This window comes from Phacochoerus africanus, chromosome 4 (genome assembly GCF_016906955.1).
Source record: "Phacochoerus africanus isolate WHEZ1 chromosome 4, ROS_Pafr_v1, whole genome shotgun sequence".
Taxonomy (NCBI): Eukaryota; Metazoa; Chordata; class Mammalia; order Artiodactyla; family Suidae; genus Phacochoerus; species Phacochoerus africanus.
The window spans coordinates 70,061,380-70,076,493 of record NC_062547.1 but is presented as its reverse complement, the minus strand read 5'-3'; the positions used below and the strand labels follow the sequence as shown (position 1 = coordinate 70,076,493).

The window sequence follows — 15,114 nt, the reverse complement described above, 5'->3', positions numbered from 1 at the left end:
TTCTCTGCGTCGGGATAAAACTCCATGCCGGCCTGTGGCGTGAAGGGCCTTTCCTCGTGCACAGCAGATGGGGTAGTCCACAGGGCTTCCACTGAGCTGGGACCACCTGGCACTGTTTGCCAAGTGCTTCCAAACACAACTGCCTGCCAGCCAAATCACTCCACTGCTAGGGATTTATTTCAAGGAAAAGAGCAGAGACTGGCCCCCAAATTCAAGTATAAGAAAGCCTATTCCAATGTTATTTTTAATATTGAAAAGCTGAAAATATACTGCATGTCCCCCAATAGGAAACGGTTTCATAAATTACTGGATGCTGGACATACTGAGAAGGAATACAATGTAGACACTAAAATCATGCTTCAACAATACTCTAAACAGGTCAACATGTGTATTTTATTTTAAAAAGTGGCTGCTTAACTTGTGATTACTATATGTAAGAAAAAAGAAGATTGGAATGATATATACCAAAATGTTAACAGAGGCTAACACTGAGCACTGACTTTTTTGTTATCATAAACCATATCAGTAATAGATACTGATAGGAGAAAACTTCATAAAACATAAATCAACAAAATCAACCCAAATCCTATTTGAGGAGAGATTCTGGTCTCCTTGACTGATCTTGTAACAACCTCTGCCAGATCACTCCCTCTGCTTAGGACCCTCCAGGGCTCTCATCTCATTCAGAGTGAAAGCCCAAGTCATCCCCTCGCCCCATGGAAGCCTTGCATGCTCTGCCCATCACCTCCCCCTTCTCCCCACCTCCTGCTCGCCTCCTCGCTCACTCCACTGACTACACTGGATCCTTGCTTTTCACAGAGCAGTGGGACACAACCAGCCCCAGGGCCTTTGCACCTTCCCCTCTATCTGGAAACACACACGTCTGGTGGCTCCCTCCCTTGGGCCTCAGAGCTCACTTGCTCAGGGAGGACCTCCCAGACGAACCATCCTCCATCGCGCTCTAGCCTCACTTCATGCTTCCTTACACCCTATTAACTTCCAACATGTTATACACGCATCTGATTCTACTATTTGGCTTTGTCCCCTGATGTATTTTTAATGCCCAGAATACTGACATAACAAACAGAAAAGACACACAGACAGTGTGCTGACAGATAAACCAAGGCTCAGCAGCTTACAAACTGACACCCTGGACATGTGGACAGGCTAACGTGCAGCTGCAGGGACCTACCTGGTGCTTCTGCCGGCGCTTTCGCTCCTGCTCAATCTTTTGCTGCTTCTCCAGCTTCTCGGTGATGCGGGCCTCGCGCAGGGACTGCCGCTTGCTACGCTTGTAGGCCTTGGCATTGAGGGCCGTCTCGAGGGCCGTGTCCCTCCGCATGCACACTACCACCTCCTGCCTCAGCTTCAGGAAGGAAGAGGAGAAACTGGTAACGGGTACAACTCTGCGACATCTGAATGACATGCACAATTCCACATGGCAAGCTGGGCAGAAGGCTCCCGCTCCCAGAAGGACCCATGAGCACAAATGTGTGCACGGGGAGGACACATGGTGAGGCCCTTGGGTTGGGAGACAGCTGCTTCTGGACACCCGGCAGAGAACACTCTCACGCCTCAGGTCTCCAATTCTACCCTCCCTCAACCACAAACAAACAAAATTTCTTATTGGTTGTTCAAAAGGAAAGGACCCTCAGTGATAGACCCATCTAAGTTCCCTGCTTCAAGCTGGTCACTGCTGCCTTAAGGAAGACCCACGTCTATTCAGCCTGTGCCTTCACTGGGCAGTTCCTCCACTGGGCAGGATGTGCAGAGGAAGGGGGGGACAGTGACCTAACGAATGTGGGTGAGCACTGAGGCTTTTAATGGTCAGGGTGCATTTAGAGACCTGAAGCAGTAAGTAACATTGGCAGAAAGGGCTCTTTTCCTAAAGCATCAGCTGCGCCTGCGCCCACCTGCCTCTGGAAGTTCAGGAGCCTGAGGGCCTTGAGCTCAATGGTCGCTTTGGTTCGCAAATCCCCGGCCAGGGACCCGGGAAGGTTTTCAAGTTCCTGAATTCGGTGTGCGATGCGAGCCTGCAGCCTAGAGTGCAAAGATAGAAAGAAGAGCAGGTGATGGGAGGTCTCACTTGTTTATAAGGAACACACCTCTTCCTTTTCTTTAAAGCCAGAACCTCAGAAGAATCCTTGAAGGAGGCTGCTACTGGTCACAAGACAGGACATGGCTGAGAAAAGGAGGCCACACAACACAGACTACACACAGGACAGCAGCTGCAGAGGTCTCGGGAGCCACGGCAAACAGGAAATCTGACAGGGCGCAGCAGGCTTCTGCCATTTCAGCAGTGGGAGCCAGGCTCTGGAATCCGGCAGCCAGTGTCTCCATCCCAGCCCTGGGAATCTACTTAGCCCCTGAGCCTCAGTGTCCTTAGGTGTGAAGTGGGGAGACCCTTCACAGCAACCCTCCAGAGTTGCTAACTGTAAAAAGAGACTTCAAAAAACCTGCATGGGAAACAGTACACAGGTAAGGATGAGAGCAGGGAGGAGGCATAGACCAGACGGCAAGGTGACAGGCGCTGGGGGGAAGGGAGCTGAAAGGGTTCACCAAGCGGACATCAGGGATGAGGGAGGGCAAGCAAGGGTCAAGGGGCCACGGGGGCCATGGTCCACTCAGCTACAGGATGGTAGGTGCATGGGAACAGAGACAGGAGGGGAAAGTGGCAGGTGTACCACCATCTGGACAGGCCATCTTTAAGCTGTCCAGATGGGGAGGTGCCTGGGTACAGGGGCTGGAGCTCCAGGGCACAGCACAGCTGGAGATGCACTCTGGAGACGATCATTAGGCAAAGCTTTCCTGGTGCATCTGGGGAGTTTATGGTGCACAAGGCACAGCCCCCTCCTCTGATGGAGCCAACATTTATTTACCAAGGGAGGCTAGCCCTGAACAAGTCATAATGGAGAAACAGGCAGTGCAAGGAGCTTGGGAAGTGAAGCTCTGGCGCCCCCACAGGGTGGGACAGGGTGATACAGTTCTACTGTGCGCCAGGCATCTCACACAGCACCTGGCGCCCAGAAGGCCTGGGCAAAGCTTGCCAGGTGGCCTTTTGAGTGCGGAGGAGCCAAAAGGTGGATAATACACTGTGCTGGAGAGGAGTGACAGGCACTTTCAATTCCAACAATTATCTGTACAACCTACGTGGAGGGCAGTTTTGCGTAATCTATGAAACATCTACGTGCATGTAAATCTCCCATACCCAAAGGATGCCACTTTTATGAACTTATTCTGACACATGTGCAAACATGTGAAACAAGAGACACATGTGCAAGTGTATCTACTACAGCGTCATTTTAATGAAAGGGTAGAAACTACCTAAGGCCCACTCGGGCAGAAGATTGGCAAATAAGTTACAGTACAGCCACCATGCAAAATGCATCCAGAAAAAAGAAGAGTTCATTTTGTACAAACGGGATAATGGCTAAGATACGTTGCTATGGGAAGGAACAGTGCGCACATCATGTACCATTTGGGGGACCACACAGCCACTGTTTGCCTGTATACACAAAGGATTTCTCTAGAAAGATACACACCAACTCAAGGAATTGGGAGGCTGGGACAGAGGCCTTTAGAACTGAGAACCAACAAGTGCAGGGCTGAGCTGGCTGAGGGGGCGGCACCCTCACCTGTACTCCCGCTCCTGCAGGATCTCCACAGGGTCCAGGCCCCGCGGCTTCTGGATGGGGGTGATCCGGCTCTGCTTCTGGTGGAGTGGCACCATGGGGGCAGGCTGGGCTGGCTGCCCTGGCGACTGTGTCTGGGGCGGCATCACGGGGGAGGCAGCAGGTGGGACAGCAGGGGGTGCAGGAGAGGGGCGACCCGTTGGCTGTGGGGGGATCAGCTTCTGAGGTGTGCTCGTGGGGGCAGCAGCATTCGCCAGGGGTCCTTGGAGAGTCAAGAAGCAGGGCACAGCACTGAGTTCTGGGGCAGTTCCTGCTGGATGCTCACTGCCCAGGAGACAAAGTCATCTCCAAGGCTGACGAGGCCTGTGCAGGCTGCATATCCCCCAACCCCCAACCCCTCACTAAGCTGTTACTCTCAGGGGTCTCACTCCTTCCTGCCTCCTCTAGATCTCAGCCTACACGGCCCTTCACAGAAGCCCCCACTGGCCCAAGTGCCGGTCCTGGGTGTGGTCTTGCTCTGCTGTGGCCTCACAGGACCAGCGGCTGCCTGATCTTCATCCACCTCAGCTCCAGCAGAACCCTATTTAAGCAATCAGCACTTCAGTGTCAGGCACTGATCCTCTGGCTCCAAGATGACGGGGAATGAGTCCGTTTTATCTACTGCTTTGACCCAATGGATATGACCCTTAATACTGATGACTACATTTTACACAGAACACAGGAGAGTGAACCCTGCGCCATCCTGCCATCCTTCCACGCCGCCAGAGGGCATTCTCAGGAGGGAAGGGTGTCAGCCGTGACCTCCAGGGTAGGGGCACCACGTCCTGCAGCTGGGCCTCTCCATGGTCTCCCACTTGGTCACACAGTGGACTCATCCACTAGTACCCTCCTCTTCTCAACACATGTTTAGAGACCCCAGAGTTACTATGACCCATGAGACTAGGGAGCAAATATTACAGAGGGGAACCAAGCCCAAGCCTTTGGTGAGACCCAAGCAACCAAGGTATGTCCTCAGCCCACTCTCTCTGACTGGGCTCATCTCAGGGTTTGTGCAGTGCAAGCTGATACGGGAGTCAGGGCACAGACGTGTCACCAGGACAGAGGGAACTTACCTTCAGGCCAGGGCTTGGGAGGCCCTCCGGGGGGCTGGCCAGGCATCCCAGGGGGCACGCCTGAGGGTCCTGGTGGAGGCATATTGGGCCCTCCCATACCTATGCGCAGGGAGAAACAAAAACAAGAGGATAAAATGTGTCCTGTGTTTATATCTGCACCCATCCCCCACCCCCATCAGCCCTGGCTCCAGGGCACACATCTAACAACAAGCCCCTTGTTGTGGGCATCAGGGGAGAAGGGGGCGGAGCTGGAGAAACGGCATTTATCATGACAGCAGCCCTGCCTCCCTGAATGCCCAGCTCAAGTGGGAAGCCGATAGGCAGCAGAGCCCAGATCTGTCTGACACTGATGTCAGTTCGCTCTAAGACCCCTCCTCACCCCAAGGGCCATGGGCAGGGGCAGGCCTTACCGTGAGGCCTGCTATAATTTGGAGGTGCTGGTCCCGGACCCGGCCCGGGGCCAGGGCCGGGGCCAGGGCCAGGTCCTGTTGCGGACACGGAGGGTGGAGGTAGTGTTGGCATCTGCTGCTGCATCCCAGGCATCGGCCGCTTTCCCTGGACTGCCATTTGCAAGTGGTCAGGGAGGGGCTGTCCCCGGGCCAGCATCTTGTAGGCCATGATCTGGGCTCTGAGCTGGTGCAGCTGGTTCTGGTTAAATGGGGTAGGGCCCCGGTTCTGTTGTCCCAAAGCCTGGGGGTCGGCACCATCCAGCGGGGCCCCTCCTGGACCAGACGACATCTGTGGGCCTGAGGATGGGCCGCTGGCTGGAACTGGGCTGGAGGCATGCTCAGAGCCACCCAGGGGCGAGGGGTAACCTGCAGGGAAACACGGATCCAAGCAGTCACTTGGCAGCATATGCCCAGCAATTTTTAAGGCAAAGATGGGAACCTTTTCATGCTATTTACACACCACCCCTACCCCGAGATAGGAAACAGCCAAGTGACTTCATTCTGGTGATTCAAAAAAGAGGCACCTGGAGGGCACACACTCATAGCCTGGTCAGAGGCTGGCTTGGTTTGCCTACCTTTCGGTAACTTGCCAACAATGAAGGCTGAGATGTTACACAGATTCAGGCTTTCTCCGGGCCTGCCCTCCTGCCCCTTGGCTTGGCGAGGCCCAGTCCCCTCACTTCTGCTGCCTATGGAGCCCCTGAGTTCCCACCCCATGACAGGAAGCCATCTACCCCATCACTTCTCAAACTTCCCTGTTCAGAAAAACCACCTTGAAGTTCCCGTTGTGGCTCAACGGGTAAAGGACCCGACTAGGATACATGAGGATGCAGGTTCAATCCCTGCACTCACTCAGTGGATTAAGGATCCAGCATTGCTGTAAGCTGCGATGTAGGTTGCAAATGCGGCTTGGATCTGGTATTGCTATGGCCATGGTGGCAGCTGCAGCTCCAATTAGACCCCTTGCGTGGGAACTTTCAACATGCTGCAGGTGAGGCCATAAAAAGGGAAAAAAGGAAAAAGAAATAGAAAAGGCACCTGGAGGGCTATTAATGCAGAGCCCTGCCCTCCTGCCGAGATTCTGACTCAACAGGTCTGGAGCAGGGTCCAGGCACTTCTAACATGCTCCTGGGTGGTTCTAAGCTGCAAGCCAGAGGAGCCCACCCTGCCCAGCTCTGTCGAACACCAGCACCGAACATGGTTCCGTTCCACCAGTGTTCGCCCTCCTGGGGCTGTTCCAAGACAAGACAGCCTGAACAGGACACCAGCCAAGCCCAAGTTAAACAGCCCTCCATGGTAGGGCTGCCCACTGGGCTCAACTGTCCTGGGTTCTCTGAATCCTTCTATAGGTGACTGGATCAGGAAAATGACCTCAGGACTCCTGGAAGGTGACAAATAAGAGGAAAGAAGAGAAAGGGAACCATACCTTGGGAGTGTTGGTCCATGGGGCTCGGCGGGGGCCCCATCCCTGCGTGGCCCCCTGACCGCATGCCCATCCCCTTCATCTGGTTGTAGCGGGGGTCATCCGACATGCCCTTCTCATGCATGGACTCCATAGGCTAAGAGAGAGGACAACGAGGCAGGATCAGCAAGGGGGTTGGGAAGTGGTGGCACAGAAAAGTGCCGCCTGAGAGAAGCTCAATGTTGCTGAAAATGTCCATCCGAAGTCATCCCAGCATTTACTGAACATCACCAAGTGGCTCAGCTCTAAGACACAATCCTGACATCTACTTAGGTGTCTATATGCATGAAATAATGCCCCCAAGGGACCTGCAGCAGACTGGTGGGCTAGAGGCAAGGGGACAGCTGGACTACGACTCTAGGGGGAAGGCAAGGAGATAGTTTCAGATGCCAAAATCTCACAAGGAAAGGACACAAACTGCCCTGGTCAGGAGCAGTTTTAGCCAGGATACCAGGCTCCCTGTTCATCATCATGAGAAGAACTTGTGACCACAAATCTTCGGATCAGGGACCCTCTTGCTTGGGTGAATCAGAGAGACAGAAACTCCTGCCCATGAAAATATAATCAACAATATGTCAAGTGTCTTCACTGATCCAACCGGCCCCCTGCCTGCTAGATGGGAGGGAGGCTGTCAGCAGCATCGTTCTGTCCCTCCTAAGAGGCATGATCAGATCATGGAGGAATGAAAATACACACTTTCCTTCCTAATGCTCAGCACTAAGCACTCCCCCTGCGGAAGAGCCAGGAGAGGGCATGTCTTCTGAGACTCTGTTAACCCGGTTAAGGCAAACATCCCCCTCTCTGGTCTAACAGGTGGCAGCAAAGTTAGCTATGGCCCAGCATGTGCTATGAGTGGAGGAGAGAGCACGAGGCTGGGAGGATGAGGGGCAGCTTCACAAGAAGAAGAAGCAGGGTGCCCTCGGGATGCGGACTAGACCCCTCTGCTCCTTCTTCCCTGGACTGGTGGAGCTGACTGAAGGGCTCCCCTTCCTGACCCTAAGAGCTTTGTGCAGGTGGGAGTGGGGGAACTATAGGACCTCAGCTCCTAGGCCAGACACATGGCAAGGGTCTGACGGGCGTGTGTCAAGTGTTCAGGAAGAAAAAACAAAATGGGCAGAGAGGGAAAAGGGGACTATGTTGGAGAAGACACTGGCCTAAATCACTGAGTGTATGTGGCGGGGGGGTCACCAAGAGCTTCCCAAGAGAGAAGTGACAAAACAGACACTGTACCAATGACGACAGATGAGGGGGGTGTTTGTTGCCTCACTGTGCTAGAGGCCAGAAGGATGAGATGGCTCTGCCACCAACTCACTGAATGACCCTCTGAGAGCCTACTTCCTCATCTGCAAAATGGGTACAATACCCCTCTACACCTGATGGGTTGGAGTGAGGGGATAAGCAAAATCCATGGTACAAATACATGGACAACCCTGTAGGGAGGACAGAGGAGTTAGCAGAGATTCTTTGTCCCCAAGCCACACCACTTGCATCGTCTACCTTGATGGCTCCCTTTTTGCCTTTCCCTTTAAATGCTGTACAGAAGAGGATACTTCTTCATTTCCTCCAACCACCTCCCAGGAACACAAAGAAAGAACAACTATTTGTGTTAAAAGAGGTTTTCTTCATCTCACTGGCAAAAGCAAACCTGATAAGCTAAGGTCAGTGGTTACAAAAGCGGTACCTGAGTGCAGGATGGAGCAGGGATACAGGGCACCCGCTGCTGTGCTCCGTGAGCTACCCAGGTGAGTCGAGCACCCTGAGTAGAGGACCATGAGCTGTAAGCCATCTTCTGGGATTTGGACATTCTCATTCATTAATAAAACAGCAGAAGTGAGGGGGATAGGGTGGGACAGCTGCCAGCTAGGGCCAGAGGCCTGGACGTGCTGCTCACTCCCATCTCTGGTCATGTGGACCCAGCTGGTTGGAGCAATGAGCCCAAGGCCCCCTACCTTGTGCATCTGGTGCATGTTGTCCTGAGGGTACCCTCCAGGCCCCTGGGTCGGGATGGGGTGTCCTGCCGAGGGAGGCCCCGGGCTGGGCCCCATCATGCTGTGGGCGGAGCCAGGAGAGGGCCCAGGGCTAGGACCCAACATGGCCCCAGGGGAGGGGCCCGGGCCCGGGGAAGGGCCTGGCCGAGGTGTTCCGCCCAGAGGTGGGTCTGGAGTGGACATCTTCACAGGAGCTGTGGACAGTGGTCTCCTGCTGGAAGAAAGTCCTGGTCAGTGTAAGGGTCATGGCCATCGGCTAGGCAGGTCAGGGCAGGTCAGGCAGGATGACTCAGTCATGTCAGAGCATCAATCTGACAGGGAGCTGGCACCTTTGACACGCACCCCCAGCCACCCAGTCCTTTCTCCTCCACTCCTGCCCGAGGTGATACATCAGGCATCCAAAAGCAGATCAAAGTCTCCTGAGGAAGAGGTGTCGGGAGGTGGGGGCACACAGACCTGGCACCAGGTGATACTGCCTCACTTCCCTTGGTATCTTCCTGATTATAAGGGGAGGGACATCTCAGTGTAGTGCTGACACGCCCTTCACACCACTCTGATGCTTGCCCATCTTCCTATTTATGACAAAAGAGCATGAGTAAGGCTCAAAGCCTTCGCCAGCGACAGCACCTGACTGGACCTTTATAAATTCGACTAAAAAAAATATTCATGGCAAGTAATGTAAATTTCCACTTAAGGCAGTGAAACCAAGTTTCTTTTAAAATAAATGAATTTATAGTATCCATGAGGATGCAGGTTCGATCCCTGGCCTTGTTCAGTGGGTTAAGGATCAGGTGTTGCCGTGAGCTGCGGTGTAGGTCACTGACGCAGCTCGGATTCCAAGCTGCTGTACCTGTGGCACAGGTTTGCAGCTGCAGCTATTTGACCCCTAGCATGGGAACGTCCATATGCTGTGGGTGCAGTGCTAAAGAGCCGAAAGAAAGAAAGCAAGAAAGCAAGAAAGAAAGAAAGAAAAAATTTAAGTTTTCCGTAGGTTTATTTAAAGAGAAGTATTATAGAACTCATGGCACTCTGATATCTCAAACACTTCAAAAGTGATATTCAACTGTCCAAAGTTTGATGAATATTGCTGTAAATTATTTTTTTATTTTTTATTTTTTGTTTTTTTTTAGGGCTGCACCCGCAGCATATGGAAGTTCCCAGGCTAGGGATTGAATTGGAGCTGCAGCTGCCAGCCTACACCACAGCCACAGCAATGCAGGATCTAAGCTGTGTCTGTGACCTATACCACAGCTCACAGCAACACCAGATCCTTAACCCACTGAGCAAGGCCAGGGACCAAATCTGCATCCTCATGGATACTCCTGGGTCTGTAACCTGCTAAGCCACAGCAGGAACTCCAAATGTTGCTGTAAATTAAAAATTGATATCCTGAACCATGACCCAGAACCTCCACAAAATCCAAAAATCAGCTTAAAAAAAAAATTCCAATGACACTGATAAATTACATTTACTGTGACTGGCCTGTGAGCTGAAAAATTTTCTAAGTGCTTTCTATAGTACGGGTTCAATTTTCAGGTCGCCCTCAATCTGTTATGTAGTTTCATGGCCTCAAGGAAAATTCTATATAACTTAACCTCTTTCCTGATGATGGAGTAATACATTCTCAGTGCTGAAATCTAGAAAACATTAACAAAATATAGAAACTTAAAATCACCCATCATCCTACCAGCGACAGAGGTCAAGTGCTTGCTTGCTGGCCTTGTAGAGAATGAGAAGCAACCCTGCCCTCCTTACCCCTCCCAGCAAAGTGGAGTGATGGGGCATCTGTGGGGAGAGAGGGTTGCTATTGAGACCTTTCTGGACCTGTGAGGATGAAGCCCACTCAGGAGGGAGTGCTGACCTGGGACTGCCACCTGGACTCCACCAGGCTCCAGTGCTTCTCCTTTGATGCTACCCTACACATAAAGAGACACTCACTCTACAGAATTACTCAGCAACATGGTAGGCAAGCTTTCTCTTTAGAGAATCATTCATACCTATGACCCTTTTCATCATTTAAGTCTTCAAGATGCAAATTCTAGCAGTTCCACCAAGTTTTGTGGTCCTGATGAAACACAAGCTATTTAAAAAGCCCCTTTCTTGTTGACATGTCACAAATCTGCTGTTTCTGTGGATATTTTAGTTTGGGGAATGAACCTCTTTGTCCCTAAACTTTGCTGAGCTCTCCTGGTTCTAAGGATAAATCTTGAAAAAGTAGAGGAACATTTTAAATTCTTTTGATTAAAAAAAAAAAAGTTTTCAGAGTTCTCTGGTGGCTCAACAGGTTAAGGATCTGAGTTGTCAATGCAACAGCTTGGGCTGCCACTGTGGTGAGGGTTCAGTCCTTGGCCCAGCAGCTTCCACATACTGTAGGTACAGTCAAAGAGTAAATTAATTTTTAAAAAAGTGTTCATTTGAGAAATTATCAAAACCTTGTAAATCAACTATACATCAATAAAACAAGAAAAAATAAAAAATAAACAAAAGACCATTAAAAAAAAAAAAAACCTGTTCATTTGAAAGGTGGGGTTATTTTCCTGGAAAATAGGTCAAAAGCCCAAATTTCTTCATTTCAGCTTCATGACTAAATTACTGGAAGACAGAGGATCAGAAATCTCAGCAGGGCAGGGACCAGTGGTGGTCACACCCACCTGCCTATGAACAGACCCAATTTGGTGAGAAAACATTCCTCCATCCTTCCAGCATCCCCAATTTCCTCTGAAGCTCAAGGAACCTCAGTGCTGGACCTATTCCCACCTTATAGGAATACTGGAGAATCTGTCTGTTCGTAATCCCTTCCCCACAAATTCAAAATCCAGTAAGCTCAGGGGGAAAACAAAAATCAAACTTAAAAAAAATTTTGAGACATATATTTGGATGCAAAATTTGACCTGATTCAAAATGACCTGGGAAACTATACTCAGAAAGCTATAAGACACTGAAGAAAGAAACTGAAGATAACATAAACAGATGGAGTGATATACCATATTCCTGGATTGGAAGGCTTAATATTGTCAAAATGACCATACTACCCAAAGCAATCTACAGATTCAATGCAAAACCTATCGAAATACCTATGGCATTTTTCACAGAACTAGAATAAATAATTCTAAAATTTGTATGGAAACACAAAAGACTCTGAATAACCAAAGCAATCCTGAGAAAAAAGAACAGAGCTGGAGGTATCATGGTCCCTGATATCAGACTATATTACAAAGCTACAGTAACCAAAATAGTATGGTACTGGCAGAGAAATAAATACATGTATCAATGGAACATAAATAAAGCCATGTACTTACAGTTAATTAATCTATGACAAAGGAGACAAGAATATATGATAGAGAAAAGATTCACACACCCCAATGTTCACAGCAGTATCATTATTTTTTGGTCACACCTGTGGCATGCAGAAATTCTCAGGCCAAGGACTGAATCTGAGCCACAGCAATGACAATGCTGAATCCCCAACCACTGGACCACTAGAGAACTCCCACAGCAGTATTACTTACAATTGCCAAGATACAGAAGCAACCTAAGTATCCATTAACAGATGAATGGTTAAAGATGTGGTATATATATATACAATGGAATAATACTCAGCCATTAAAAAGAATGAAATTTTGCCATTATCAACAACATGGATGGACCTAAAGGATATCATGCTTAGTGAAATAAGTCAGAGAAAGACAAATACTCTATGTTATCACTTACATAGAGGAATCTAAAAAATAAAAGAATGAAACAAAAACAGAAACAGACTCCCAGCTATACAGAGCAAGCCAGTGGTTACCAGCAGGAAGAAGGAAGGAGGAAGGGGCATAGAGGATAAGGAGGAACAAATTGCTATGTAAAAATGAATAAGCTACAAGGATATATAGTACAGTGCAAGGAAGATAGCCAATATTTTATAACTCTAAATGGAGTATAATCTATGAAAAATTGAAGCACCATGTTATACACCTGAAATTAATATAATATTGTAAAGCAACTGTACCTCAATTAAAAAAAAAATCTGACCTGATTCAGCTCTGTATGAATATTTACACATCGTGCCACAGAAACAGAATTCTGCCTGCTCTGCCACTTGGCAGCAGTCTGTGCCCTATATCACCTTTGCTAAAATACTGATTCTGGAGTCAGAAACCTCTAACACAGGGGTTTGTCTATGGGCAGGATGCACCGCAGCCCTGGTGGGAAGCCGAGTGATACGGACATGGCTGTGGCTGGGTTGAGAACAATGATTCCTTCTGGCTCCCTTCTAGGCCATCTGTGTCCACGGGCCCTCTCTTGGGCCCCCAGAGCACTGTTCTGAGGTGGGAGGAGGGGCAATAGTCCTGCACCTCCTTAAGGGGCCTGTGGCATCCAGCAAGCAGCTCATGGTTTCTTTCTCACCTGGAAGTCTCCACTCTAGGTCAAGCCAACTGAAGCTGAAAGCAAAATAAAACCCACCCCATCTCCCTACCTAAAGGCAGACAAGCCCGATGTGCCTCTGGGATGACAGCTCTTCTCAAAGCAGTTTACCGTGAACATTAGCCCTTCACTCTTCTTCCCATCAAAGCACATGGCACCTCTAGAACTGTCTCCTCTTGAAGCAGCGCTAACATCATCGGTGACACACAGCAGCTCACAAAAGATAATGAAGAGCATCGAATAAGACCTTCGTGCCCACGTATGGCAATGTTCACCTACCTTTGAGAAGCACAGAGTTTCACAACATACTTTTTAAATGGTTTTTGCTTCAAAAAGCTGCCACCTCTGAAGGGTCAGGCTGCAATGAAATAGCTATGTGGCCAGAGCCACCACCAGCAAACTCATTTCTGGACTCAAAGTTCAGACACATATGGGGAGCAGCAGTAAAGGAGATCAAAAGCGTCTCAAACAGCAAAGCAGGTAGGGTTCTGTCAAAAACCCCACCAGGAGCTGCTGCCACCTGTGGGCAGACCTACACCATCAGAAAGCAGAGACCAGGAAAATGGAAGCTAGGAGTGGCTCCCGAGTTCTCAGTGTAGTACTGAGGAGGGGCATTTTGTTTATTTACTTGTCCTAAGCTCTGGCATATCTAAGATAACCTAACCCTAGGCACACAGCTGCATGAATCTTAGATCAGAAAAAGCACTTCCAACATTCCAGAAGGGGCCCATGGCCCCTTCCCAGCCACAACCACCCTTGCAACAGAACTTCTTTTCTAACTCTCTCACTGTAGGTTTGTTTCATCTGCTAATGAATCTGAAAAGAGGGTAATGCACTTTACTTCTGCTCATCATTAGGTCACCCACACTGTTGGGATGGCCATCAATTCTTCTTTATTTGCCCATCCTCTTGTTCATGGCATTGTGCTCCCAGGTTCTGACTAGCACACATAAAGCTGCTGTAAACAATGGGTCAGAAGAAGAGCTGGAGTCACAAAGCCAAGGCCACTGTAAAGTGGCCTCTGCCACCTGCCAATCGCATGACACTGGATTCTTTGATCCTGTTTCCTTCTCAGCTGAGATCAGTTCCTCCTTCAGGGATCACCAGCTGCATCACAGAAGCTAACACATGCAAGGCACACACAGGCAGCAAATGCTACCACACTGCTGGTGAAATTAAAGGCCCCCCACATAAGTCGCTTACGGCTGGTCACTACTGTCCTAAAAGCATCACTCAGGTTAAATCCTGAGATCCTCCTTTCTCACACAGAGATGAGTAAACTGAGTCATGTGTTATGTAACCACCCTGGAGGACTTGCTTCCAAAGCTTAGCCTCCCCGCAGAACAAACTTCAATTAACGCTGCCATCCCACAGTGCTCAGGACAACAGACTTGCGTCCCCCCTCAGGAAGCAGAGGCTGCACAAAGCAGCTCTGCTGACATGGAGGAGCAGCCGCTGCCTAAAGGCCAGCACAGCCTTGAGCAAATGAAGGCCAGTTGTCAAAATTGATGAGCAGCTAGATGGACAATCAACAGACAGGACTTTTTTTTTTTTTTGCTTTATAGGGCTATACCCACGGCATGTGGAGGTTCCCATGCTAGGGGTCTAATAAGAGCTACAGCTGCCGGCCTACACCACAGCCACAACAATGCAGGATCCTTAACCCACTGAGCAAGGCCAGGGATCAAACCCACAACCTCATGGCTCCTAGTCAGGTTCATTTCCTCTGTGCCACGATGGGAACGCCTGCATTTTTTTTTTTTTTTTAATAACTGTACCTTAGGGAAGTTCCCACTGTGGCACAGTGGAAACGAATCCAACTAGTATCTATGAGGATGCGGGTCACTCAGTGGGTCAGGGATCTGGTGTTTCTGTAGCTGTGGTGTAGGCCAGCAGCTGTAGCTCCAATTCAACCCCTAGCCTGGGAACTTCCACATGCCCTAAAAAGCCAAAAAACAAACAAAAAACAAAAACGAAAACCCACAAATAGCTGCACCTTCGGCACATGGAAGTTCCCAGGCCAGGGACTGAATTTGAGACACAGCCACAACCTACACTGAA

General features: G+C 49.8%; 1 protein-coding gene across 11 annotated transcripts in view; it reads right to left on the bottom strand.

Moving 5' to 3' along the window:
• SMARCA4 (SWI/SNF related, matrix associated, actin dependent regulator of chromatin, subfamily a, member 4) overlaps nucleotides 1–15,114 on the bottom strand; it is a 93,697-nt gene that overhangs the window by 70,456 nt on the left and 8,127 nt on the right. For 7 of the 11 annotated variants that reach the window (XR_007134462.1, XM_047777083.1, XM_047777085.1 and 4 more), the window contains exons 2-8: nucleotides 8,605–8,854; nucleotides 6,620–6,752; nucleotides 5,155–5,559; nucleotides 4,745–4,843; nucleotides 3,636–3,894; nucleotides 1,914–2,040; nucleotides 1,193–1,366 (exon numbers count right to left, since the gene is read on the bottom strand). Coding sequence is in view for 10 of the 11 variants with exons in the window: in XM_047777083.1 (XP_047633039.1) it covers nucleotides 1,193–1,366; nucleotides 1,914–2,040; nucleotides 3,636–3,894; nucleotides 4,745–4,843; nucleotides 5,155–5,559; nucleotides 6,620–6,752; nucleotides 8,605–8,826 (1,419 nt within the window). In the remaining variant the exon portion in view is untranslated. Of the gene's footprint in view, nucleotides 1–1,192; nucleotides 1,367–1,913; nucleotides 2,041–3,635; nucleotides 3,895–4,744; nucleotides 4,844–5,154; nucleotides 5,560–6,619; nucleotides 6,753–8,604; nucleotides 8,858–9,099; nucleotides 9,216–15,114 lie in introns of all 11 variants that reach the window. The other 4 variants (XM_047777082.1, XM_047777086.1, XM_047777089.1 and 1 more) reach the window with 2 other exon arrangements.